This window comes from Gloeophyllum trabeum (genome assembly GCF_000344685.1).
Source record: "Gloeophyllum trabeum ATCC 11539 unplaced genomic scaffold GLOTRscaffold_00002, whole genome shotgun sequence".
Taxonomy (NCBI): Eukaryota; Fungi; Basidiomycota; class Agaricomycetes; order Gloeophyllales; family Gloeophyllaceae; genus Gloeophyllum; species Gloeophyllum trabeum.
The window spans coordinates 2,574,273-2,600,874 of NW_006920411.1; the positions used below are offsets into that span (position 1 = coordinate 2,574,273).

The following is a 26,602-nucleotide window of genomic DNA, read 5'->3' on the forward strand; positions in this document are numbered from 1 at the left end:
TTCCCTCGATTGACGCATTACGACTCGAGTTCTCCATCTGCCCGAATTTCGGTAACAAGACTATTGCCCGAGCTGTGGCATTGCCATTTGCTCTCAGTCAGGTAGAGAACACGCAGCCTTTCATGTTACCAATGCTTGATCACCGTCTACAAGTGATTGGAGAGGTAATCATGTTCCTTCAAGTATCTTAAGCATGTTTTAACCAATTTCCAGATATCTTTCGAGGTGAACATCATCAAGCCGTTCAGAGGTGTCCAGCTGGAGATCGGTGGGGCGATAGAGACGTATTGGAAATCATTGGTGCCATCCGCGCCACCCCCTTTCTCTCCAAAACCCGGATTACAGGCATCCCCGTCCCGCCCGCCTGGGTCAACGCAAACATCCCCTTCAATACGGTCTGCAATCGCGCACGGAGGTCATACCTCCACGACGTCGTCCGTCACCGGCCAACACATACACGTAACCGTACAAGTGACGCGAGATCTGCACCCTGTAGTCTACGATAATTGGCGGCTTCCCGTGCAAGACTACGATTTAGGGGTATCGGACCTCACCTTAGCCCAATTTGAGGTCTTGGCAAGGCGCCTGAATAGGTCTCTCGACACGTATGATAATGTAGCGACTACGCAAGATTGGAAACTCCTCCGCCAACATATGTGTTCATTGGGGACCTTGATGCAGGTTTGTCTCTCAAGGGTCTACACGTCTTTGTCTTACCCTACATAGGTGTTGCCTTTCGGGTTTGGTTTGAGCATCGACATAGCGTATCCACCGGCTATCATACGGAAGCAGAATTCCCTCCGTCATCGGATAGATTTGAACGAAGCCGTTGACAGCGTACTGCGGACAATCTACCACACTTCCTCTATGGCGGAGAATCCTTTCGACCGGCGGAGGTTTGTATTCATGTCTTCGTCGCCAGACGTTTGCTCGTCCCTGAATTGGAAGCAGCCTAACTGTGAGTACCTGGTGGCAAAAGGAGTACGTTCGCTGACGGAGCACGGAAGATCCTGTGTTCTTCGTTTCCCAATGCGGGCAGGCAGGGAATCAAGCAAGTCCTACGACGTTGACGATGCACGATGCAGATGATCGCCGTTTATCTAATCTCGGCTCTGCCGTAGAATTCGCTAAGGCCAATAACCTACTGGGTATATGCCTTGATGCACAGTTACTAGTAAGTGCTAGTGCATGATCGTTCTTTACCATCACGTAACCGGTTACTTTCCACAGACCCGTGTTCCTTCGTTGATACAAGGCATCAAAGACATGGGACTCATTGTCGGCACATACGGATCCCCAGACAACCTGGCGAGCTTGTCTGCGCTTGCAGGGTCTTCTAGTCCATTAGTCGATGCCGTCCTGCAAGAAGGCTTGTTGAACTTCACCAATCACGCTGCGCCGATATGAGATTGTCTCCAACTACTCTAATCTATAGTAAATTATAGAACAATACAGTACAATATGAACGAATGCAGTATACAGTGTATGGGTGTACAATAAGAACATGCCTAGATGGACAGTCTAGATCGATGCGTAGTGGAGGGCGGCGTAGGCACCTTTTCGGTCTAAAAGTTCTTGGTGAGTGCCAAACTCTACAATAGTCTACGAGACAGCGATGATCAGCAGCTATCAACAGCAGAGAGTGGAAATAGCTGACCCCATTCTGCATGTAAGCTATTTTATCTGCCCTGCGGGCCGTGCATAGCCGGTGCGTGATGAAAATAACGGTTTTCGTCCGCCCATGAGGACCAGAGGAGATCTTCTCCACAGCGTCGAAAGTCCTGTTTTGCGCGTGAGCATCCAGGGAGGATGTCTGGGCTATACGTCAGTAGCCTGTCACGATTCGTAACGTCTCACACACTGGTTCATCTAACACAAGCAGGTTAACCTCCGGCCGGTCCGCTCTCATGAACGCTCTAGACAATGCGATATGCTGCCACTAGAAACGGGAGTTAGTATCCATCTGCGCCGACAGGCATATCATCTGAAACGTACCTCTCCTCCGGATAGTCCGTGATTCATCTTTGATGAAGGGTACGCCTGCCACCCCGACAACTGCGGATAAGCCGAGTCCGACCCGCTCGCATCAAGTCTCGTCTTCAACCCTCGGGGTAGAGAGTCAACAATATGGCTCGCGCCGGCCATTTTGACCGCTCGGTGAATCTCCCCGTGATTATCGACATTCCCTATGTAACCTACCCCGACGTTCTTCGCGACAGACGCGTTAAATTTGGAAAAGCCCTGGAATATACTGGATATGTGGCGGTGGTACTCGTTTGGACAGTAGCGTCGGATATCCACATCATTCACGAGCAGCTCGCCCGAGTCGAAGTCGAGGATACGGGTGAGGATTTGGGCAAGTGTCGATTTACCTATTACCGTCAGCAAAAGTCAGTCGACGGAGGCTATGGGGTATATGCCATGCTAACCAGATCCATTGTGCCCCACTGTGTATTGACCGCATGTTAGGAAATATACGCTACATTGTCAAGAGGACACGCGTACATACCTATAGCCAGCCGTTCGCCGGGCTCGAGTTTGAAGCTGACACCTTTGAGAGCCGGTTCCACACATCCAGGGTACGTGTAGCATAAATTTCTTGTTCACACTGGAGTTCAGTCTAATTTAGCGTACTAAACGGCGAGATTCACCTGCCTTGCCTCGATTCTCATGCCCTTCTTGAGGGAGCGATATGGGACTTGCATACATTTTGCAGGCCTCAGCCGCGGTCGGATATCCATGGCGGCGGAGAATGCTCCCATCAGGAACACACTCTGTGCAAGCATCCTGAAGGTCGAGAGGAACTCTCGAATAGTATAAACCAACCCTTGAACGGAATTGCGGTATAACGCCACAGAGCCGAGGGACCCTCCGGAGCTCTGCAGCATTAGCAGCAACGGTATCTACATTGAAACATGTTATTCATACATGAACGAAACTCGCCTGAACACTGAGACTGTGATGGACATACATTCTGTGAGACTGCCAGAATGTCGGCAAGGCTGAGCTGCAATTGTGCAAAGAGCGCCGCAAAGCTGAACTCCTTGAAAAGATCCGAGTCCATCTGTTCCAGGCCGAGCATAGTCCTGCGAGCATTGTCCCAGCAGCGCAATATCCACGGAGCCAAGTCCCATGCGAGGATTTCCCGTCGGTGCGTCTCGCTGTAAGCCAGATTCCGCATCTTCTCCAGCTTCGCCGCCGCAGCCGCTTCTTGGGGGTTGTACGCGTCGTCATTGTCAGGCCGAGAACACATACGTAGCCATGAGACAATGTGGGGGAACAAGACAATTACCGCAGTGATCAGCAAGATGAATGAGTGGCTCGGCGACGTCCGTGCCAGAGAATATATGATGAACACATGGGAAACGACCTCGCAGATGAGAGTCAGTAGGCGCACGACATCCAGGGGCGATAAGAGCCCAAATCCGCCGGCGCCAGACTGGGCAAAGGAGCGGACAAAAAGATCAGATTCGTGCACGACATCGCGCACCAAAGGGTCGGAGAGGGTGGGAATGTCGAGCTGCAGCTGCAACTGCATTTGTCTATACTCTACTTCCAGACGAGCCGAATTGTAGACCACTCGCTCTGTTGAATTACTGATTCATGAAATGAAGATCAGGATTAGCAGTTAATAACTTGTCATGCACATGTGGACAAGTGCTCACATGAGCGAATCCAAGGCGCTTTCGCAAGTCATTCGGGTAAACTCTCTTGCGAGGAGCCAAGGCAACTGTTTCATATCGAAACGGCCAGTAGAAAAGGCAGTCTGTATCTGTGGACATTTCTTTGTTGATGGATGAATTCTCGAAAAGCAGATCACGGACATTACCTCATTAATGATTAGAGCCTGGGAATAGCCCCTTAACGCGGGGAAGACACCTCGGGCTAAATTCAGAGAAAGCAAGATGACAGCGCGAAGTCGGTGGCGTCCCCAGACCATTCTGAGGACCTTGGGTGCGGCCTCTTGTGCAATCTCGAAAGCGAGCATGGCATTCCGAAACGACAGTTGCCTCCGACCTCCGGGGGTCAGCAGGAGGCCCTTTGAACCTGGGACAGCTCTGGAAGCCAGCCAGGCATCAAAGGTAGAGCCCTGAGACAGCATTGGCGGCGGATCCAAGCTAGCAGAGGGCGGCAGGAGGTGGTGGAAGGGGCTCTGGAGGACGAGTCGGAGGAACCAGAGGCGCAAGTTCATCGGGAGAGCTTAAGTAGTCGGGAGAAGACTCGTAAAAGCTCGTACACCGCCTTAAAAGAAAAAAAGCGGGCCACCCCAAAGGTATTGCGCTCCACGTCATAAAACCTGTTATTGTTCACAAGGCAGGACATAGAAAGCGAGATCCGGCTGGATTCATTCGCCCCGACGGACGATATATGGTATGAGCGTCCCGACACGGACAGGACGCAACATACCGCGTGGAGACACCGGAAATAGGATGTGTCGGATGAGCTGAAGGATACAATCTCGAAACGCAGCAGCACAGCCGACAAACATCATCCACAGATTTAATACGCCCCCATTCACATCTCCGTAAAAGGACACAATGTTCTGAGGCACAGGATGCACAGGAGGTGGCGCGGAGATGGCCTACTTACCGCACCCTGCTTTAGGAAGGTACTCCTGCCTTTCTGGGACGGCGCACGTGCTCTCACCGCCGCTGTGGGCCTCTTCTGCAGTACCACGACTCTCTCAGTCTCATCGGCCCCTGCCGTAAATACGCTCGATATTTTTTATATCCGCTCCTCGGTGTGTGAGACGACCGTCAGCCATGGCGTCCGAGTCAAATACGACCTCCCACAGCGACGCTGCCTCTCCATCCCACCACGATTTCGCCCACAGCGCCATGCTCTACGACGGTCTCCGGCGTCTGCAGCTCGCGGATCCCGAAAACGACCCCCGCACATCTTCCGGCGTGTCTGATGAGCGTGGCGACGACCGAGACGCCGCACGCCTTGATGGGGCCGGTGATGGACACAGTAATGTTGATGCCCGTGCTCTCCCAGCGGAATCTCCCCGTGGGCCCGTGAATTATCGTCTGCGAGAGGGATACGGCTTTCGTCCCACTTCAGGTGCATCTACGCCCCTAACGCCTGGCTCTGGTCTCAGAGATAGCCCATTACCCGACCCGCACGGATTGGGCTGGCCTGGTGAGAGTCGCTGTCAACTATCCGGTATATACTTTCACCTGACATAGCCTCCGCCATTTGTCGTAAGCGAAATCCACCGTCCTGCGTTTAAATGCAACGCAGGCCGAGCGGGCTGCTCGGGAAAGGAAGATGGCAGACGCAGTCCGGACAATCCTGGAATGCATAGGGGAAGATCCGGACAGGGAAGGGCTCGCGCGGACGCCAGAACGGTATGCCCAGGCGATTATGTGGATGACGCGCGGGTACGAAGAACGTTTGGCAGGTGCCTCTCAAGTCTCCATCCATCTGTCGCAGTATTTAGCCTTACTGAGAAATGACCGCCCGAACAGATGTCATAAACGACGCGGTATTCGCCGAAGACCACGATGAGATGGTCATCGTGCGAGACATTGACGTTGCCAGTCTTTGTGAGCACCATCTGGTCCCCTTCATGGGTAAAGTGAGTACCTCTGCGCCGCGGCTTTGCTATTTACGTTTCTCCTGACCGAGTGAACTTGACTCCAATAGATTGCGATAGCCTATATCCCAAATCAGTTGGTTCTAGGCCTGTCTAAACTTGCGCGCATCGCGGAAACGTTCAGTCGTCGCCTCCAAGTCCAGGAGCGTCTGACGAAGCAGATTGCCATCGCTGTGCAGGAAGCAATAAAGCCTCGCGGTGTGGCTGTTGTCATGGAAGCAACGTGGGTCCAGCAGTATTAGCATTGATTAAACGTCCTTCTGATTCGCTCATCATACAGGCACCTGTGCATGACAATGCGTGGCGTGCAGAAGCCGGGATCGATAACTGTCACTTCATGTATGCTCGGCTGCTTCCGGACGCAACAGAAGACGAGGGAAGAGTTTCTGACTTTGATAAAGAGCAGATGAACTCTAAAAGCCACGCTTCACCCTCGTTTACCTCAAACCTCCGATTCAACTCGCATTCAGTCTTTGCGCATTTATCTTTATTCTTTTAACCTTCAACACGGCGGCCGCATCTTTGTCACTCATATAGCAACAAACTCAACATTTGTAGCATTAGTATTACATTACTGGATATATTCATGTACAACGGGAATTATGATACACACGAATAGACAGGGCATTTAATCGTCCCTTCCACCTCTGGGTTTGTCCGTTCGGGCAGGATCTATAGGTAGTCCCTTCCGAGCCAATGCTGAGGCAGAACTTGACTGAGTGGATTGTCCGTAACGGTTGCGATTAATTTGCACAACGCGAGGTCGCTTGGGAGGTTGCCCCTGCTGCTCTGGTGGACCACTAACAGGCGCCTCATTACCTTCCCTTTCACGCTCTGGAAAGGGGCGTTCAGGATTCTTTACACGACCCATTGATTCACATCAACTCACCAGAAAGGGTCCTCTTCCTGCCGGCATCACGGTCGTTGTCTCTTGTACTATCAGCACGCGTCCTGTCCGTCTCAACCCGGTAAGGGAGTTCCGAGGATTGACCGCTTGATCGCGAGCCTTCCTTGTCACTTATCCTGGCTCGCAAGCTACCCCCAACAGGCTCTGGAGGACGGCCAGCAGGGGGTGTGCCCTGAGAGAGATGCGGACCTGAATCCCTGGAGGGTCTCCTATCCCTCTCTCGCAAGGGATCCGACTTGCTGCTCCGGGATATATCAGCAGAAGCCATGGCTCGCGGAGCTGAGGGAGTAGTCGGGGGTAACGCCTTTGTCGAGGGGCCTTCCGGCACCCGCTTGTCAATGGCCTAAAAAGCGTTATAAAAATGCGACTGCGCTGTTTATGGAATTAACCCACCGGTGCACTTCGGTTGTCACTGTCGAGGCCGTCGCGATCTTTTCTACGCCTATCAGAGTCTCTTGCTCGATCATGACCATCCTTGTCAGATGGACGCCGTGCTCGGTCGTCGCGATGGGTGTCACGCCCTTCCCTTCGCGACGCTCGCTTGGGGCCTCGGTCGGACTAAATAAAACGGTTAGCAAAAGACTCTTTGCAGGTTCACAAGTAACGCACGTCATCTTCGTCAAGGCGCCTCCTTCTACTAGGATCATCATGGCCTGCAGGACGATGTCTTGACGGATCTGGCCTCTGGGGTAACCCATGATCATCAAAGCCAACGGAACCAAGAGCACTCGAGGGTCCACGGTCTTTCCTAGAATCGCGTTCCCGATCTTTGTAATCCCTTCGGTGACGATCCCTTTCTCGGTCTCTGTCCCGGTCTCTGTCCCTGTCGCGCTCGCCGCGATCTCTATCGCGGTCGCGTTCCTTATCACGCTCCCGTTCTCGATCACGGCCATGATCTCTGTCTCTCTCACCATGCCTGTCACGACCCCGGTCTTTATCTCTTTCGCGGTCGGCATCTCGGTCTCGCGCACTGCGATCTCGAGAGTCACGACGATCTGAGGGCGCCGGCTCCCGGGCGTCCCGCCGAGCATCCCTCTCGGATCTCCTGTCATCCGTCCTCCCCGTCTCTGACCGAGGCCGACCCCCACTTCCGCGACTCTCGACGCTCGGTGGCCGAGTACCAGGTCGAGTTGGGGGCGACGACGGCCGCCGTCGAGAACCCTGGGGTGGCACCGCCTCGTCGTCCTTCTCAGCAGCAGACCTTGGTGCAATGGTTTGTCGTGCCGTCTCACGGAGTTCCTGAGCTGAAACGGTCTGACTTGGCACAGACGGAGGAGGCATAACGGGTTGCGCTTCAACATGAGCGCCGTTTTCATAAGGCCTGTCTCGATTTGCATGAGGATGAGGAGACCCTGTGTTAGAAGGGGTGGCGGGTCGCGATATGTCTCTTTGCGACACATCTTTGCGTAAGGGAGAGACCACACCTGTTGTTCGACCACCATCACCGAACGCCTGAGGTGGAGCGTCGGAGGGTTTCGGCCCGGAGGGGACATTGTCTGCACGTCCAGGAGAGGAGTCGACATCCATAGCTTCTAACTTATTTGGCAGAGACGAGGGGCGATCAGGGGCAGACGCGGTATCCCCATTTCTGGATTCTGGCCGAATTCGCTTAACGACCTCAGGCCGCGGGATGCTAAGGCATAACATTAGCCTGGATTTCACCACTGACCCCTGGAGCATACCTGTCTAATGCACTCCTGGTAGAGCCCGATCCAGCGTTTGACTTATCTCCCGGTCCATGCGTCACCCCATTTACTCCCGCGAGTTGTGCGCGTGGCGCAATAGGAGCTGTTGTCTGTGGTGCCCCAGCACGGGCATTGGACGCACCGGCCTCGGCCCCATTGGGTGGACCAGTCGTCCTTGTGTGGTCGGTCTGTGAGACGGGAGGTCTTGCCAAAGCCGAAGTGGACTGGGCGTCCTAAACACAGGTATGCGTGATTTAGCAAGCATGACGACTTGTCGTGACAACCAGCGTACCTTAAGCTCCGGTACAGCCCATAACGACTCTCGTTTTTGCAGACTCGCGTGGTACCTATAATCTCTTCAGTTTCGGCAAAAGCGAATGTCAACAATCGTCGAAATTGTACGTACGCCCGTCCAAGAATCTTGAGGTCACCCCGCTCCTCCTTCTGTAGGAACTCTCGCATGCACTTGTCAAGCTCATGTCCTGCCGTCGGCACTACAGCAGCGAGAGGGAATACAGGCAATAGCTCCTTCAGTACAACGATAGCATTGTATACGTGCATAAATTCGCCCGTCTTAATACAAGCGCGAAGCGACTGGAGTTAAATAAATGAGCTTGGAACGATGCTCACGAAAGGTGGAAACTTACATTCCCTATCTTTCTATGCCATTTCTTCACCACCTTTTGCCAGTCCGGGAATTTCATAAGATCGTCTTGGGAGATAGTGGCCTTATATGACCAGCGGTATTGCATGCCGGGGAGTAAGACTGTCTTGCCGCCCGCTTTGCTACGATTTTCCTGATTGAACAACTGCTCGTCCTGATACCACTTCAAAGTGTCCGTCAAGAGTCCCAGCAGAAACCGCCCTACGATATACATGTTAGACTTGGGATGCACCATATCAGGTAACCTTACCGTAGTTTCTTGCCTCATATTCGCTACACGAGAAAAGCACTGCCCCAACGTGATCTCCAAGCAGCTGGGACGGCGATCAATGCTTTGGTTGAGTCATGGTACAAATGCGCCACTGACCTTGTCGTAAACCATGAGCGTAGAAAATCCTGGCGTGCCCATGTTATGAATGACCTTGATAATTTGTGCAGAGTAGTCGGCGTCCATCGGGGATAGGAGACACCTCGGCAACAAACAGTACTCGATGAATGCGGCAGCAAGGGCACCAGCCGTTCGACCTGCTCAATACTTTAGAGTATGTTTCCCAACAGATCAGGAAAGGTTTCACGGACTGTGGGCGAACCAATATTGTTTTTCTCGTGCAAGGCGTTTGAGCGTGAACGCTCGTGAAGCCGTCTGCTCCTTCAATTCTTGAGTCAACTTGTTAGCGAAGTCGTTGTAACGCTCATGCTTCGACTTGTGTAACCCTTGCATTGACCTCCTTGCCTTGTCTGAGGACCGTTGAGCGGCATTTTGTTTATTTTCCTCCTGCCGCGCGAGCGATCTCAATGTATTGACTTCCTCCTCGTATCTAATCCCTGGCGGGGACAGGTCATACGTAGAAAGTTGCCAGAACGTGAGGTAGAACGCCGGACTAACAAAGACATGAATGTGTTGGTACGAGATCATAGAGTGTGCCTACGTACCCAATAACCTGGCTTGCCTCCCTAGGGAGAACCTTCCTAACGTCATCAAAAAGAAGGCGCAATTCGGGGATCCAGGGCTGACATTCCACTCTGAGTCAAAGCACCCGTATAAGGGCAAGAGCTCATACCTCATTAGTAGTCATCCCAGGCGCGACATCCATATTCTCCATTGTGGCATCGTCAGATTTGGAAGCAGAGACAGAGGGCTTCCCATCTTCCGGAGAGTCCACTGACGCAGCTGTTTCCCCAACGGCAGGGGAAGCAACCCTGGATGTAGCAGAGGTAGGTTCACGTTTTGCAGTGAGCGCAGCCTTCAGGCGTCTTTCCTGCTCTTCACTAGCCAGTCGTTCCTTCTCTTGCTCCTTCTCTTGCATCTCCAGTGCAGCAGCCTGTATCAGTCATGCTTGGTTGATCTCCGGTGGTAACAATACAGTTAAGTTCAACGCACTAGCAATTTCTTATGCAAGATAGGACGAATGATCTGCATGCAGACAGGAACGCGAATGCCATATGTCTGAGCAAGTTCCGCGAGTGCCGGTATGAGTTTCTCGTACTCATGGGCTTCGATCACCGACGGCGACGAAAGGAGTTCCAAGTATTGCAGGAACACCCCATGCGTCTAGAGGAAGATTTTTAGGAAACAACGGTAGGGAAGCGCTAACAACTAACCGCATCAAATAGTCCCGCAAGTGCCTTGAGGTGCGTGTCTTTGCCAGTGAACACGCAGGACTGTCGCAGTTGCGCAACTTGGATGAGTAGCGGCAAAGCCAAACCCGAGTCCAGCAAGGCCCTTGCAAGCCTGACAGGACCTTTGAGCGCAGCGTCTCCTGGATCCTGGCGAGCACCTCTTGTGGTCGATGCTACAGCTTCAATGCGAAGGAGCGGTCCTCCGGCCATGGCGATTATTTGCGATTCATTCAAATTAGGCAACGGCTCGATGCCAGCCATTCTCCATATCAACTCCCGGAGGACGATGGTATCCGTCACCTCACCATTGAAAAGCTGGTTCACGATATACTTGAGCAGAGAAGTCAGGTCTGCGCTGTACCGACGGAAAAGCATCCCTGTAAAAGATGCGAGGCCTGGGGACAGGTTATATTGCGGACAGAGCAATGTACGGGAAATACGTACTTGTCAACCAATCGGCTGTGTTGACTCCGTCATCTTTGACCCTAGCTTTGTTGGGATTCGCAAAAGCATCCAGGATCAAGAATACTAGGACATCAAAGCCCAAATTGGTCACATATCGCAACACCTGAATAACAACGTTCGCCAGATTTTCGTACGCCATGATCTGATTGACAGCATTTGCAAAGAAAATGCACGGATTAGAGTGTGCAAGTTTGGCGACATTCCCGGACAAAGTGTCGATAGTGTTGTGGGAAAGGCGACGTAGGATGGCTTTTGACTCTCGATCTGCTTGGACCCGACGGACCCGGAGTTCTGGGTGTGATCCGTATGTCTTCGTCCGCCACTCCCCATAAAGCTGCCATCGCATCGTCGTTTCAAAGTTCCTGAGGAGGGTCCAAACATCCACGGCTAATACTGCGTTTCCGCGCACAAGGGGCAATGCAGGCAGCACGTAGAGTCTTGCAATCTTAAACCAGAACTTCACAATGGGATGTTCCCCGTCCGGCTGGCCAATAGGCTTCTTCGTCGTCGGGTCGACTTCCACCTGCCATGGTATCTCGAGTAAGACGCTGCAAAATTCCGCCCCATAGTAACAGTTGTATTCACCGTGGTTGCTATGTGGTGCCGACCCAAGCGTACGATCTTGGTCATAAACGATGCATCACGCGATACGTGAACGCGAACGAACGCCAGCAAGGGTTCCACGACATCAGCCAAGTCTTCCAAGGTTTGAGCGACGGGGACTCTCTCCGTCCAATACGGGAAGAAGTATACAAACTCAGTTTGATAGGTGGGAGGGGGTGTAGGCGCCCACAAGGTGATCTTGAATGTGCGAGGAGGAGGTTGTACGACTCGACCTGCCTCTTTTGAATACCGCATACTAGACTGACGGAAGCTCGGGTTCAGCTGCCTCGATATTGACTTGTGGAGTGGTTCGATGCTCTCCGTGAGCACACGAATCAAGAGATCGGCGATCTCAGTGTGCGCGTCCACCAGCCAAGGATATGAGGACAATATTGAGAGAGCAGGCCGGAGGGCTCCCACAGCCAAAAGAGCTTCGAGAAGTCGGGCTTTCTGCTCCGCCGTCGATTTCGGCTCAGGAGCCTTTTTGGCCTCAGCGGGAGCCGCCGGACGAGGTTTGCTCGACGAAGGCGTGTTGCTTGACTCTAAGGGAGCCGCCAAAGCAAGCTGGCTGAGCTTCGCCGCGTCTATCCTCGAGTTAATAGACGCGAGATACTCCTTGTAGGCCTTGTCCATATCATCCTCTTCCTCCTTTTCAGGACAAATCTGTGATGGACAGAGAGTTAGAATAACCTCTCGACAGAATATGCAATGCGTACGTGGGGATACAACTCCTCTAGTGTGATGAATCCTTCGCGAATGAGAAGTGCAGCCATGAGGTAGAGATTTCGTTTAGGTTCCTCAGCACCGGGGGACTTCACACAATGTCAGTCCGAGAATAGGGCAGAGGGAGGGCATACCTACTCGGTAGTAACGAAACTTGAAACCCAAAACCTGAGCCATCACTCGCGATTTCGACCGCCTACTCGCAGCCGCGGTGGGTTCGAATATGGGCTGTGTCTTCGACTCCGCGATCATTAGCACCTCGTCGAGCGACTTGCCTTTGAATTCGGATTCCGCCGGTTCCTCCTTCTTTGCCCCCTCCTGCCCACCGCCGTCACCCCCATCTGTGTCCATCTTCGCATCCTCCTCCCGAGGCTTGCATTCTACGCATGACCAGGCAGAGAATGACAAAAGAGTCAAGAAGAAACTGTAATGCGTCTCGATATGCACCGAGAACACGTCGAGGATGATATCCAGGGCGCGGTTTGGGTCAAGGTCGAAGTAACCTATGAGACTCACAACGTGCTCCCACACGGGTTGTGCACGAGCGGCGATCTCCTGCCAGGACTCGACGGGACGGCCAGTGGCGGGTGAGTGCGCAGGGCCGATACTGCTGGTGAGCTCCGTGGTCAGCTTGCTATAGCCTTCGGATTGCTCGCGGAGAAGGTTGAACTTGTTCTGCTTGTAGCTGTGCGAGAAACCGACGCGTGAAGATGTAGGAAGCTAGACAGTGGTAGGATACATACAACAGCCCCGTTCGCACCCGGACTTCCTTCGTGTTAAAGGTAGCCTTGCTCACGACAAGACCGGCTCTCTCAAGAGTGTTGGAATCCAATCTCTCTCTGCACAAGTGAGGGTCGATGATGCCTCGAGCCTACCCCGGCACGCTCCTGGATCAACATCCCCGTGTCACCACTATTCAAGAAACACGCACCAAAAACTCCTTGACAAGCTCAGCAAGCGCCTCCCTATCCTTTCTCAGGCTCTCCTCCCGTTCCTGGTTCTCATCTTTCTCCTGGCCCTCCTCCTTCTTCCTCTTCTCGTCCTTCTCAGGCGAAATCTCGTTCCACGCCGCGTCGACCGTCCAAAGCAAATCAACCAGCAGCTCTCCAAACGTTACCGCCTGTGCGCTCTTCTCTGACGAGCTCGAAGACGACGGCAGGCTCTGCAGCAGGCCCTCCACAAATGCCGCGAGCTCCCCCGGGGTCAGCGCGGGCTGCGGCGAAAAGCTTGGGAGCGTCGCGCTGACGAGTGTGTGGTACGCCGTCAGAAGTAGGTCCGCAGAGCTCGGGTCCGTCGGGGTACTGTGCGGGTGAATGAGGGTATTGCGACTGGAAGGAGCGACGGGTGGCGAAATCGCCAGCGGGTCAATACCGTCGACTGCAGCCCAAGAACGTCGGGTACCCACCATTCTGCTTCGCCGCCCGTCCGCCAGTTCTTCAGGTTGTCTCGGATGCCGGTGACCACATCCATCACCAGCTGTCTGTCGTCGCGCAGAAAGTAGAAAGCAGGGTGGAGGAACGTGTGGCGTCTCGCTTTGTTGGACGGTGTTGTGATCGAATTAGGCAAGTCCACTCACGTGTTACCCACGCGCGTCTCTAGCCCGCGTTGGCGGTCGGTGGCTGGAAAAGTCGAACGTCTCCCTCCCTCCGACCTGTGTTCATCGAAATCCACGGATTCATAGCAACACAGTCTCCGAGTCTCATTGTCTCTTTGCTATCTGCAGCACTTTTTTCCTGCCTTGAACGACTATATAACAAAAGACATAACGATATCAAACCAGCCCGTCCTCTCTCCCTCAAGCGTGCCAGCACCGTGACCTACAAGCTGAGGGCTACCTCACATATTTCTGAGACCCGTGAGCAAGTTAACTGGAAAAGATTCTGACCGCCTCTTCCCTCAATCAACAACTTAGAAGTCAACCGCCAGAAAGAACGATATGGATCTCTCCCAACGCGGCCATTGCTGGTATCGGTTTACCCGAATTCAAGCCAACCCTTCTGTGAATACACGCCGTCTGTTTTCTCAACGCTATCCACAGTGTTCAATTCCGTCACCCTCCGACGTTCCTCTCCACACTGTCGGCCCTGCTACTATCTTGAGACGTGTCTGTGCAACGAACAGTGCTAGGCTCTACCCTCTATCCACTCCATTTTGTGCCCCGGGCTTACGGGCTTGCTCTGACGCGAGACCCTGTGCCACCCAGGGCCTCGACGAGAGCGCCTACCTTGCGCTTCCAGGCCGGCCCTGCTCAAGCCCATCCCAGCTCACGAAGGAAATCCAGTCATCAAGCTCATCGCCCTAGGCCAGGTCCTCTTCTCACCACTGGCCATCCCTCTGCGTCCCCGTGACGGCCCTGCAGATTTCCAGGACCCCCAGCCAGTGGCTACTGGATATCTACAGGGCCGTCACTCTAGCGCGCCGTCTAATCTTTGTCTCGGCCGCTCGAGCCTCCCATTATAGTGAGCTCCAGGTACCCATGTTACCCAGTTTTGCGTTCAGGGTCCCGACGTCACGTCCCATCTACGTTTCCTAGGTACGTCTCATCAAACTTCGAAGAGCGACAAGTCGCAGGCTCTATTCGCCGTTCACCGCCGCTTGTGTGGGCTGAGGTATTCGTTAACGCGAGTCGCGTACTAGCCGGGCTACACCACGGAGCTCGGCATAACTAATCAAGGCATCTTGCTGCCTATCGATATCCCCCAACCACACCTTCTACACCGCTCGGCGTCCCGGTGGTAATCCTCTCGACCAGCGTGACGCCTCAAGCCGAGGCTTCCCGAGGCCGCCACTCTAGCGTCATCTAATCTTCGCCTCGGCCCCCATCTCCTCACAGCTCCCACCCCGGCTTGGCTTTCAGGTGTCGCTGCACCGACTCACCCCAGCCCAGTCACGTCCACCGTGGCCGAAGGAAGTCGACGCGACTCGTACTACCTTGGCTACCCAGCGCTCGGTGTCCGTCGTCGCCCGGCGTCCAGCGTGAAGCCTCAGGCGGGGGCTTCTTCTTCGCCCGAGTCCCGCATCATCTCGCACTCCCAGAGCCGGTCCCGCGCATAAGTACATACTGTACTTATGTGCGCTCAACACGAGCCTGAGAGAGACGCCGCGTCCCGTCCCCTTAAATTTTCAAATTGCTCAACCTACGGTCTCTGCCACCTAGGCACGCCCCATCCATCCTCTATACCGAACGAACTCGCCGAATCCCTGTCTCTCCTGACCATGACGTTAACCTCGCCCGCGCCGGCCTCGCTATTCGAGGCAGCTACAGCTTCACTGTCGCACAGCGCTCAGTTTGCTCCTCATCTCCTACTCTCACCCCCACCTTCCGTCACCCTCCCCTCCGCGCCTGCACGTACGATCGATATTCATATTCATTCATTCATTCACATATCATAACCTACTTATCCCACTGCATAAAATACCACCAAGTAGACTCATAATCAACAAATCAAAAACCGAGACTGAGACTCAGACTATGCAGCACAACACAGCGGACCTAGTGACACATCTGCTCAATACCTTACATTTTACCATAGTCCATAACCCCCGGGCCACCCCGTCTCATCGCCGGCGGGCAGGGATATGTATGCATACCCCGCCCGAGGGATCCCAGCCCGTGTATATGTCGCAAGGGCATCCCTCCGCCGGGCGCGTCCCCTCCATCACAAATCACGTATACCCACACCCATCGCAACAACCCCCCCTAATACCCATACCCCTTCCCATGCATCCCCCCCGCGGTCCCGGGCGGGCTCACACTCATCCTCTGCATCCCATGCGCATGCGCATGCGCGTGCCCCGGCAGGCTCACGTTCACGCTGACCGGCTGCTGCGCCGCCATCTGCGGGTTCGCGCCGATGACGACGGGCGCGACGCCCGCGGCGCCCACGAGCGCGCTCAGGCGCGCGATCTCCTCGCGGCTGCTCACCAGCGCGCTCGTCAGCCGCTCGTTCTCGTTCGAGAGGAACTCGACCTTTGCCTGCAGCTGCGCGAGCCACGCTTTCTTGCGCTGGCGGCATTTCAGCGCGGCTGCATGATGGTGGTGAGTCGAGACGGAGGGGGAGGGGAAGGGAGATACGTACCTTGCCGGTTGCGCTCGAGGAAGTTCCGCCGCTTCTCCTCCTCGGTCATGGGCACCTTTTGCCCACGTCCGTTCTGCCCCCCACCGCTCTGCCCATTCTGGCCCTGCTGCGACCCGCCCATCTCATCGTCCTCGTCGTCCTCGTCAAAGTCGGTCCCCACACTCTCCGCGCGGTTGCTCTTACTCCGGCCGCTCGCGCCGGTGTTGCTCCGCGTGCGCTTCGTCTGGGCTTTGTGCTGTTGCGATTGCTGCTGGGGCTGCTGCGGCGTGGGCGTGGGCGAGCCCTGTTGATGGGAGCCCGCGTCGTACGATTTTCTCTTTGTCCCGCGCTTGCCGTTGACGGGCGTGCCCTCTTGCTGCCGCTGCATCTCCTCGCGCTTAGTCAGCTCCTGATGCGCCTGGCTGAGGAGGAAGAGTCCATTCGCGGCGGTATTGGCAGCATTCACGGCGGAATTGGCATAATCGCCGCCCTGCTGCTGTTGTTGTTGCTGCTGCTGCTGTGCGGCCTGTTGATGGGACGGGATATGCTGCATCGTGTACTGCTGCGGAATGTGGCTGATCGACAGTGGATGGGGATTATGAGCAGAGGTCGGTGACGTATGAGTCTGCGTAGGGCTGGCGGAGGGGTTGGAGCTGGGGGCAGCGCCGTTCTGGGAGCCGTTGGTGGGGCCGAGGGCGCCGGTGATGGCAGTGAGGGTGTTGGGCGTGATCGTGGGACCCGGGGGAGCGACGCCGCCACCGGGGGCTCCACCGCCGCCCATCATGGCGAGGAAGGCGGCGGTGCCGGGGCTGGGCGGGGGGAAGCTGACGGGGCCGGCCATGAGCGGAGTGAGGCCGGTGCCGGCGGGGGTGAGGCCGGTGCGGGGGGTGAGGCCGGTGCGAGGGGTGAGGCCGGTGCGGAAGGAGGCGGGGTCAAAGGCGGGTGCGGTGGTGTTGGGGGGGTTGGTCTGCGGGCCGGCGAGCATGGCGGGGGACAGGGGACCGGAGCGGAGGGAGTTTGAGAAGCTGGACGAGTACCAGGAGTAGGAGGACGGGTCGGAGGGCGAGGAGATGGCGGCTAGGGGCGGGAGGACGGGCTTGGGCGGGGTCGTGGCTTTTTCGCCGGCGTTGCTGGCGGCATTGTCCGCGCTGGAGCTGGGGCGGTCGGGGTTGGCACTGGCGTTGCGGTCGTCGGCGGTGGACGAGTCGGTGGGGGGCCCAAGAGAGTCGCGGGCGCGGGAGAGATCGGAGCGGATGGAGGTGGTCGAGTGGTGGGAGGAGGCGGAAAAGGACTGTTCGAAGGGGTTTGGCTCAAGATCGAAGGCGCGCGGGCGGGGAGGGGGGCGGACGGGGGGCTTTGGATTAAAGTCCTTCTTGTCCTCGGGGGAAGCAGAGGTGGGGCGGAGCGGAGGGGATGCTTGGACGGGCGAGGACATAGCCTTTGCGCTGGATGTTGTCAGTGTCTGCTTTGCGTCAGGTCGTTGCGGGAAGAATGACGACGGCGAGGGGCGAGCAGTCGCGGCGTCCAATGACGAACTCTGACGTACATCTTATATACCCGCGGAGTTTCAACCGCCGTCCCATCAGTGCCTGGGCCCTGTCAGCCCGCTCCACAGCCGCCGGCTTCGACCACACACGTTGCAGTCGTCCCCAGCCTTTGTCACGACGGCGAACGGTTGTGAACCAGCGTCGGGCAGCGTCGGCCCGCCATCATTGCGGATGACGCCGCCTTGCATCTTCCTCACAGTTCGAGTCCTCCTGCATGCTGCATCCCATCCGCCCTCGCCCTCAGCTGCTCCACTTGTCTGGGCCTTCAGAGTCGCGGATCGAATTCATCCCTGCCGGCGTGGCTTCCTATATTTAGCCTCATCCGGGCCAATACAGACGTAGTCCATGTCTGCGTAGCAATGCCATACATGGGTAGTCTCCCCTGCGTGTTCTAATACGTTTCCTGATTATCACCCTTCATCCCGCTGCCCAATTACCAATCCTGCACGCCCAAACTCTCTCTAGCCTTCCTCCTCAATCCCCACTACATTCCTCCGATTAACCCTCGTACGTCCATCCGCGCCGCACCCCGGTTCTTCCATTCTCATCATCACTACCTCATAGCGAATCAGGCGAATAGGCTCGCGTGCCGAACCCGACATTAACCACCTCCCTTCTCTTCCTCGCCCGGCCTAGAGCATGCGATGCAGAAAACGTGGCTCTGGCGTGAACGGGGGTCGCTGGCGTTTTAGCTTCCACTCTAATCTGCGAGGTCGGTCATACGCCCGGTGGCTATGTACTGCCTGTCTATTCTCTAATTCACCGTCACTATTTCCCGCTGTTAAAAACATGACCGTTCGGCGTTCAACAGCGGAAAGTCGTACCGCGGTCGATCTGCCATGGTCCTCCTTTTACAGGCATCAAGATCACATAGCGATTCTCTGATTCCGAAAGCTTACTGGATCTCGGGACGTGCTCCGGTGATTATCATTCGGGATTCGGGATGTGCTACCTACACGAGTGCGCAGATGTCCACAGGCACAGTATAGATTGCATCCAATTGCATATCCAGACCGCGGGGCCTGTGGTACCCTCGCCTCTGCCAAAATGCGTCCTTCGTCGATATTGTCTGCTGACTCGTCTCGCGTACGAAGACACTCATACAACCGCCACCTGGATGCTCATCGAATCTCCGGACATGACGCGTGGTAGCGCTTCCTAGGGACCCTTCCTTCCACGCACATCTTCGGTGAAGAGAGAACACTCGCAGAACGTGCACTCGGAGCTGATGTTCTCCAGATCTTTGGGGCGCTGCGCAGTCCTATTCGACAATCCGTTGGCGGGAGGTTTGGCATTCCCCGTCCTCCTTCTCTCTCCAGCTCCTCCCGAGATCGCTTCGAAGCTCGCGCTCCAGATCCCTGACCGGTTCGAGCAGGCAGGTCGAAGGTGCAGCTGTGTCCTGCGGTATCGCCTCCAAATCAGCCGGCCCATACCTCGTACCGGACACCCATGTTAACCCATTGGCATATTCCATCGACCTGCTGACCTGCCTTGCTGCTCGAATCTCGAAACCAGCCGAGAACTCTCTCTAATCCCCGAAGCCGGGCGGCGTCTTCGTTCGAAGCGCACTGCGCTCCTACGCAAAGTGCGAAAGGCATGGACAGATCTTTCCTGTCTCGACAGGCACAGGCTGGCGGGCTGGTACGGGAATCGAAGGGGAGCGCCTCGTTGTGTGCAGATGACGGCGCACGGTTCAAACGTCGGATTGCATTTCTCGACTCGCTCTTCGGTGGAACGTACGGGTTCGGGTATCGCTTCATATATCTGATATACATAGGTCTCAACTCCCCCACAACACGCGTCTGCTGGGATCGACCAACCTGCGCTCAAAGCCCGCGCGGATTCTCTTGCTCGATGGCACCAAGGGCCAGCTGTCATTGCTTGTATGGGCTGGGCGCCAGTCATCCCGGAGGTAGGGCCGGGCTATCTTTACAGACCACTGCACTGCCAGCGTATGTACACTGACCCAGTCTTCTCCCGCCGTCCAGACCAGGCACCGCAGTCGGTTTGGAAGTACGAGAAGACTGCCACTCTTCGTTCATCTTCCTGTGCAGCGATCAGCTCACTTATCGTCCCAGCGTGGTCATCTTCGGCGTCTCGACGTAACGGTATAAATGATGGACCCCGTCCATCGTCGGCCCAGGACACGACGCAGGCTCTCGTCACGTCAATCTCGGTCCTCGTCTCCGAGCGCTATCGATGGTCATCGATCATGCACATCTCTCGGCTCTGGACAGTACAAATGGCACTGACTGGCTGCCCGGCAAGCGTGCCCTCCGAGTCCTAAAGTTCGCAAGCGCTCGACTCTGCTCCCCACGTGCCTGCCCGTCCTGCTCACCCCTCACGCGGGTACGCGCCGACGTGCACACAGGTCAAACCCCCGCTCCGAGTCCTCTGGGTCTCTGGACACCTAACTTTGCGCTACGGTGCCGCACCATATCGTGTAGTTGGGTAGCGCGAGCGCTGCGGGGCGCATACATACATTCCAAGTCTTTGCGTAGCGGCGCGACCCGTGGCCGACTCGTCCGCCGGTCGAGCCAGCCCGACGCGCACCTGGGGTGTATCGAGCGGCGGGTGTTGCTTGGCCGCCTACCCATCTGCCGCTGATGAACGCGACGGCCGACCAATGGTGCTGTTCGCACTGATACCTCTTTGTCCCTACTATGTCGTCCAAAATATCAAGGTGGCACGGGGACCAAGAAAGGGGTTAGGGCGGTACCGCCGTGACCACTACACTACGCGGTGAAGGTGTATTGCGTATTTATTTGCCCTATATCCTCTGTCATCTGCGAGCAGAGGCAAGCTGGACGCGGTCGCTGCGAGCGCCGGCCAGGATTCTCGGTGCTGCCGCGGCGACTGGTCATACGAAGAGGACAGCCTGGGACGCAGCACGCACAGGGTGTATTACCCTCTGACTGGTTCCCACTCAGGTCCCTCGCAGTGTGATATGAAAAGCCACGCTCCACGCCACCAGCGATGCATAGATGGCTATCCCGCTCACTCGGACTGATGCACCCACGCAAAGAAGCACTCGGCTGTTTGCTGTTCGCTCTCGGCTTCCTTCCGGACGTAGATAGAGTTCGCAGCTTATACACGCACCTGGGCCTGCCCGCGCTGGGGGACCGGAGGTGCCGTATGTATAGCGCGACCCCATGATTGCCCCGTGGAGGGCAGATTGGGGGAATGTATTGAGCGTGGAATTATGAGATCTGTCGCGAACCGGGTCTGGATGGAGAAGCGCGAGCGGAGGTACGCTGCGCAGGGCCGGCGGATGTTATGTATATGTTATGACACGCATGTCGTCGGACTGGACTTCGGTAGGTTCGAGATTCGGGAAGTGGGTGCGATGGAACGATCGTGTACAGTAAGGCATGCTAGCGCGGAGCGTCCGGCTTGTAGGCGAGTGGGAAGGGAGTTGTCGACTTCGGATGCTGGCATGGGTTATGTGTGAATGCCCGGAGTTTCAATCTAACCTGTGGAAGTTCTTCGACATAATATGAACTACGGGATAGAGAGGAATAATCAGCTGTCGTTTTCACTGTGGGCAAGAGAGTGCCCCTTTTCATGTGATCTATGGATCCAACGTCTCTCGTACATTTTTTGTGTAGAATATCGCGGCGTTCACCGGAACCCCTTAAGCTTGTTTCCTCACATCAAGAAAGACGGCGATGAACACTTTGACCAGCATAGAGTGATCGACGAAGAAAAACTTGCCAGTATACCATCCCGCAATGATTACAGTAGAATCGTCCACCACGTTACTAGGAGTGTGGTCAGATCCTGTCCGCGAGACAAGCTTAAGCCCTGCTGTCTCTCCGTTCCGGTCATATTTTCCAGCAAATGTCCTTCGCATTGCATACATTGTACGACCAATGCACTCAATGTGAAGGGGTGCCGTCGGAGGTATCCCTGTAAAAGCCCAAGATGTCAGGTGGGGCTACCGTAGATTTAAAGTCTCTATTTGTAGTTTCCCGAGAGCGCATGCCCCGTTTATAGCAGATCTTACATACCGGTAAGCGTATGGCGTCGTCACTACGCTGAGTATATATTCACCGTCCATGTTCGCCGCCCCTTAGTACTATGAATAAGACAGTCAGTAGACAGAGAAAAACATGGTCGAGGTCCACGCACCTCTTCATCGTAAGTGCGCTGTATTATTTAACTCGCATGTCGCGACAGCCTGGAAAGGGATCATGGACCTGACGGAACGGCTTCGGTCTTCTTGTACATGCACATCGCCGTTTTCTTCAACATTCTGCAGCATATCGAGTAGATCCCAGTAAATATAAGCCATCCACAATGACCTCTAGAAGGCCCCAGGAATATATCATCGCAGAAGTTCACTGCAAGTCGGCGCCACCCGTACTAGTTTGTCCTACTTATGAACTACCTTTTCGCCTCGTTCCGCTTGTCTCTTCTTAAGTACTGATAGGGTTTGGTTGACCGGTTAGACTGGTGCATCTCTTGCATCAGCGCGTAACGTCGAGGCTTTAGACAACACTGCGGCGCTGCAGGGTACACCATGACAAGCCTGTGTGCCAGTGCTGTCCGAGACTCCGAGCAGAGAACGATCATTCTGGGCACAATGGCCGCGTTACGCACGTGTTTTCATAGTCGCAGCGCGATGACGTAAGCCACGAGACTCGTTGCGATCCCCACATTCCAGATTGGCCTTGCACTCTCCGACCTGCTGGCATCCTGCAAATCCTGCGACGTGGCTGGCTGAACTGCGCTTTTCCTTTGTCGAGAACGCTTTGCGCACCCTACAATGGCGATTGACGCGCCGGACGATGCGAATTCGCGGCCACCGAGCCCTCCGCCACTTTCGCGAACCGATACGCCGAGCAGTGGAATGGGATTCTTCTCCTTACCTTTCGAGCGCTTTGTTCGCGATGAGGCGTCGGATTGGGCTAGTGCATTTACTCTGCTAGGTGAGTATGACGGTTCGTTTGTTTCGGATGATGTTACTTAGCCGAGTGAAGATACTATGGAGACATTCTTCGACTCCCGAATCGACTTATTGCAGCGGAGGCTATCGAAACAGACCGACAAACTGAAGATGAAGGCGGAGGAGGCGTTCCGACTTGGAGACTTCAAGATTAGGTCTCCTTCTGGTGACGCGTTGTCTAAGGACTTTGAGCGGGAAGTAGGCAAGTTCAAGCTCAAGGTGTGTGGCAGTCTGGTATCATGCTGTATATTTTTTAACATGTTGCCATAGATTCAGACGCGTATGACGTCTCTGGCAGCTGCTTGGCAATCTGCCAAAGTGGTCCGGACGCGGGAGAAGATATCGTTCTTCTTTGGCGTGCATTCCCTTCTTGCGTCGGCATTGTTGTATGGGATGGCACCCGAGTAAGTGTTCCTTGTCATCTGACGCGCTCTGTACTGCGTGTCTGAATATCATACAGATGGGTCCATATATCCTATACACTGCAAGCCCTCTATCTGCTTCCTTTACGTGCCTACAGGTACAAGAAACGCGCGTGGCATTACTTCCTCTTCGACCTTTGTTACTATTCGACTATCCTCAACTTCCTCTACATTTGGGTGTTCCCATCAAGTCCATCGTTGTTTACGGCTTGTTATTGCCTCAGCCACGGCTCCCTGGCCAGTGCAGTAATCACTTGGAGGAATAGTCTTGTGTTCCACGACTCCGACAAAGTCACGTCACTTTTTATACATATCTATGCGCCTTTCACATTTACTGTCATTCGGTGAGCTACTATGTTTTCTCCGGCTCTACGCCTGCCTGACTCGCCTCTTCTGCAGACATTTCTATCCGAATGCCGAAGCGCGATTCCCAGCTCTCAAAGAGCTGCCACATCTGCAACCTGCCAAAGCTCTTTTCCTCAGTGGCTTAATCTGTGAGTACAGCAGTTTGCTCATATGAAAAGCATCATTGCTCATACTTATCAGATGTCATCTGGCAACTGCTATATTGGAAGGTACGCGGTTATCTGACCACCTGTCCAAGGTTTCAAATAAATCTTTTATTTCTCCTAGTTTGTCCTGATTGACCGTAGAAAGAAGATCGAATCTGGTCAACGCACGACTTCTTTCTCCTTCCTCCTGAACGACAAGCGAGGCGTCATTGGACGCGCACTCTCGAAAATACAGCCGCAGTATCGGGAGGCTGCGTTCATGTTTGGTCAGCTGGGTAAGTGCGGGCGCCACTTTGTACGGATTGATCTTCATCTGAGACCTGTGCGTAGTGTATGCCGTCTTAACCGAGCTCCCTGCCGTATTCCTGCTATATGATAGCCCAAGGTGGAGCAATATCTTCCTGTTGTTCATCTTTGCAGTCAGTGTGTGGAATGGTGGAGGATTCTACATTGAGGTATTCGGTCGCAAGTACGTATTGATCCTCAGTGTGCTCTGCCATATCTCACGTCGGCCTTTACCCCCGCAGATTCGAACGTGAACTCGAAGCCCTCAGGAAAGAGCTTGCAGAGGCTCAGAGTCGATCGGGTCGATCAAGTCCTACGAATGGGCTGGACCATGACGACCTTGAATCCGAAGCTAGCTCACCGAAGCTTCGTCCTCGGGAGATGACCCCCGTTACGTCCACCCTAATCGGAGTTGGCCTGAACGGCAACGGCGAGTCGCAGTCTACGCCCGATTTACACGACGGCGTTATGGTCCAGGAGAAAAAGAAGGACCGATGAATGGATGACCCAAACCCACCGCATGCCGAAGAAGACTGTATTCCCTGTGTCACGACTTGTTTACGACCCCGTTCTCAGCTTGTTTACCCTGTTTCTCGTTTGTTGTCTGTCTCCTCGGCTATATGACTCCGCATATCACGTAAGTATATTCTATCTGTCTTATATTCCCATCATACACGGCCAGACGCACATCCCTATGTTATTTTATCGCGGTTTGTGGTACTAGCTCTCAAAGGTGGATTTTACGACGAGGCCCGTTGCCTGACCTAGTAGATAGATATCTTAAGTACGCATGTATTATGACGACTACTTGTATCTCTGTATTCGATTCCAGACTCATGATACCGTGCCTCCATAGCTTCCGTCGTCAATTGGACGTGTGATCTCGCCGCTTGAGTCGAAGCTTTCCCAGAATTCGCCACTGCTTACCCATCCTTCGAAGGGTGCTCCCTTTCCCAACAATCTGTCCTTTGCGGCTTGATATTCCGTCACCGCTCGCTTGACAGCGAAATAGGTTGGATATGGCCTGGGTTAGGGTGAGTTAGTTTGGCGTGTAGCTACCATGGGGATGTGCTTACGTCGTCGGGAGGCCCGCTTTCTGTCGCGTTTGAAGGTAAACGTTGAAGAGGGATATCTTGGAGAGTAACGGCCTACCCTGTACCGATAAACGTGAAATCTTTGGTCGACACGGAGGCTTACCTGTATTTCTCCTTGTAACGATGCTTGGGAGGCACACCCCTCCTCAAGCCGTTGATCAGTACCTCTTTGGGTTGTGAGGAGTCTGCTATCCAACATAATGCTAAGATATGGGTAAGACATGATAGTATTCTGGAGAGCAATGGCACCTACATTCGTTACATGAACTTGGAGTCCCTGCCGAAATCAAAGATAAACGGGAGTGGATGAAAGGTCTATCGGTGAAGACCACCGAAGGTCTATGCAATGCATAGGAAGCAGGCATATCTGGGACACACTCTCGTATCACGATAATGCAGAGACATAAGTGGCGTCACCTTCTAGGCTGTCGAGCCTTCCGTAGAAAGCCCTTTCACAATCCGCCTGGACTATCTCGTGCATTTCAGATGGTACTTCGCCAATCAGGATGCGATTGATATACACGGGCCTCATGAGATCGGCCATGAGGGCGCCTTGGATCCCGAGGACATTCCATCGCGCGACCTTGTCGCTGCAAGACATGCACAGAGTCGGTGGCGAATCCGCGCGCCCCGGCTTGGTGCGTAGGACTCCGTAGAGAGAGTAGTTGTCCCGGCCCCTCGAAGCTACAGTAGCCGGTAGTGTTGGCCAGACGGTCGAGTCTTTCAGACCTGCCATCGCAGGGTCTTGGAAGGATGCCAGATAGCGCGTTGAGGCGTCCCCACCTTCATATGCATTCTTCAGGGAAAGAAGAGACATGTCCTGGCTGATGTTCCTCACATGGGACCGTCGAAACGTACATAGTCACTTCGATGCCCTCTCGAAGGGAATATTTTTCTTGTGCAGCTGGGTGTTTGTGTATCCACGGACTAGAACAACCTGTGCTTCTCTGTATTTCTTCGAGGAACCATCTGACCGCGCCTCTCCGGGCGAGGACTTCAGCATGGCTATCGTGCAGTGCGTCCCCCCTTTCCGGCAGCTTTGTGGCGGGAAGACATTTCGACCCAGTACCAATGGATATCACTTTCCGGAAGGGTGACGAGAGGAGACCACTGGTCAGGACGAATGCAGCCAGAATGGTGAATTGTGTGGGCGGGGGCTTGAAGTTCAGCGAGGCATAAACTTCGTGCACTTCGAAAATGAGTTCTTCCGTAGAATTAGGCATTATACTCAGGTGGGAGACGATCTGAGAAGGCACCGTCCCCTTGTTGAAAAGGAGGTAGCGAGTCAAGTTACTACCGTACTCTGACTGCAAGCGTGCTACGCCACCGGTCCGACGGCCACGGGCTGCTGCGACGCGCTGTGCCTCATCCTCGATATCGATACCCTCGTATCGCTGGGAGTCGCTGCGACGTCTCATACTCTAACTAAGGATCTGTGCATTATCGTATCTGGCGGGCCCATGCAGCTCC

The 26,602-nt window shown here is 54.7% G+C and overlaps 6 protein-coding genes across 6 annotated transcripts; 2 read left to right on the forward strand and 4 right to left on the reverse strand.

Moving 5' to 3' along the window:
• Window positions 1–1,521: 1,521 nt before the first annotated feature.
• GLOTRDRAFT_103645 (P-loop containing nucleoside triphosphate hydrolase protein) lies at window positions 1,522–4,102 on the reverse strand (the record flags this gene model as incomplete). The annotated part of the gene is made up of 10 exons (XM_007864391.1): window positions 1,522–1,602; window positions 1,658–1,813; window positions 1,862–1,939; window positions 1,996–2,372; window positions 2,430–2,447; window positions 2,510–2,598; window positions 2,656–2,903; window positions 2,972–3,596; window positions 3,666–3,772; window positions 3,830–4,102. The coding sequence occupies 10 exons, from the start codon at window positions 4,100–4,102 to the stop codon at window positions 1,522–1,524; spliced, it is 2,052 nt and encodes a 683-aa protein (XP_007862582.1).
• A 1,169-nt stretch (window positions 4,103–5,271) lies between these two features.
• On the forward strand, window positions 5,272–6,009 carry GLOTRDRAFT_33524 (GTP cyclohydrolase I; the record flags this gene model as incomplete). The annotated part of the gene is made up of 4 exons (XM_007863516.1): window positions 5,272–5,404; window positions 5,472–5,581; window positions 5,650–5,822; window positions 5,880–6,009. The coding sequence occupies 4 exons, from the start codon at window positions 5,272–5,274 to the stop codon at window positions 6,007–6,009; spliced, it is 546 nt and encodes a 181-aa protein (XP_007861707.1).
• A 218-nt stretch (window positions 6,010–6,227) lies between these two features.
• GLOTRDRAFT_136479 (uncharacterized protein) lies at window positions 6,228–13,747 on the reverse strand (the record flags this gene model as incomplete). The annotated part of the gene is made up of 23 exons (XM_007864392.1): window positions 13,672–13,747; window positions 13,198–13,594; window positions 13,010–13,137; window positions 12,405–12,951; window positions 12,260–12,355; window positions 11,526–12,206; window positions 10,920–11,463; window positions 10,458–10,870; window positions 10,237–10,407; window positions 9,917–10,177; window positions 9,789–9,865; window positions 9,435–9,736; window positions 9,223–9,380; window positions 9,106–9,169; window positions 8,839–9,056; window positions 8,598–8,785; window positions 8,484–8,538; window positions 8,189–8,424; window positions 7,952–8,139; window positions 7,116–7,893; window positions 6,908–7,064; window positions 6,489–6,849; window positions 6,228–6,433 (listed from the first exon to the last, which is right to left on the reverse strand). Exons 1-23 carry the CDS (start codon window positions 13,734–13,736, stop codon window positions 6,228–6,230), a joined length of 6,291 nt encoding a protein of 2,096 aa, XP_007862583.1. The 5' UTR covers window positions 13,737–13,747.
• A 1,848-nt stretch (window positions 13,748–15,595) lies between these two features.
• GLOTRDRAFT_136480 (uncharacterized protein) lies at window positions 15,596–18,059 on the reverse strand (the record flags this gene model as incomplete). The annotated part of the gene is made up of 3 exons (XM_007864393.1): window positions 15,596–16,292; window positions 16,346–17,861; window positions 17,961–18,059. The coding sequence occupies 3 exons, from the start codon at window positions 18,057–18,059 to the stop codon at window positions 15,967–15,969; spliced, it is 1,941 nt and encodes a 646-aa protein (XP_007862584.1). The 3' UTR covers window positions 15,596–15,966.
• Window positions 18,060–22,601: 4,542 nt separating this feature from the next.
• On the forward strand, window positions 22,602–24,901 carry GLOTRDRAFT_71289 (uncharacterized protein). Its single transcript, XM_007864394.1, has 9 exons — window positions 22,602–22,802; window positions 22,854–23,038; window positions 23,090–23,223; window positions 23,280–23,585; window positions 23,641–23,735; window positions 23,788–23,816; window positions 23,875–24,028; window positions 24,084–24,222; window positions 24,281–24,901. The coding sequence occupies exons 1-9, from the start codon at window positions 22,640–22,642 to the stop codon at window positions 24,534–24,536; spliced, it is 1,461 nt and encodes a 486-aa protein (XP_007862585.1). The 5' UTR covers window positions 22,602–22,639; the 3' UTR covers window positions 24,537–24,901.
• Window positions 24,873–26,355, reverse strand: GLOTRDRAFT_35238 (uncharacterized protein; the record flags this gene model as incomplete). The annotated part of the gene is made up of 6 exons (XM_007863624.1): window positions 24,873–25,062; window positions 25,115–25,186; window positions 25,236–25,335; window positions 25,386–25,499; window positions 25,550–25,915; window positions 25,971–26,355. The coding sequence occupies 6 exons, from the start codon at window positions 26,353–26,355 to the stop codon at window positions 24,873–24,875; spliced, it is 1,227 nt and encodes a 408-aa protein (XP_007861815.1).
• Between the last annotated feature and the right edge of the window lie 247 nt (window positions 26,356–26,602).

Excerpts from the sequence above, each read along its gene's own strand:
- GLOTRDRAFT_71289 (XM_007864394.1), top strand. The coding sequence starts at position 22,640 with ATGGCGATTGACGCGCCGGACGATGCGAATTCGCGGCCACCGAGCCCT. Across the intron at positions 23,224-23,279 it reads TTGTATGGGATGGCACCCGA|ATGGGTCCATATATCCTATA; the intron begins GTAAGTGTTCCT and ends AATATCATACAG. Across the intron at positions 23,736-23,787 it reads TTTCCTCAGTGGCTTAATCT|ATGTCATCTGGCAACTGCTA; the intron begins GTGAGTACAGCA and ends CATACTTATCAG.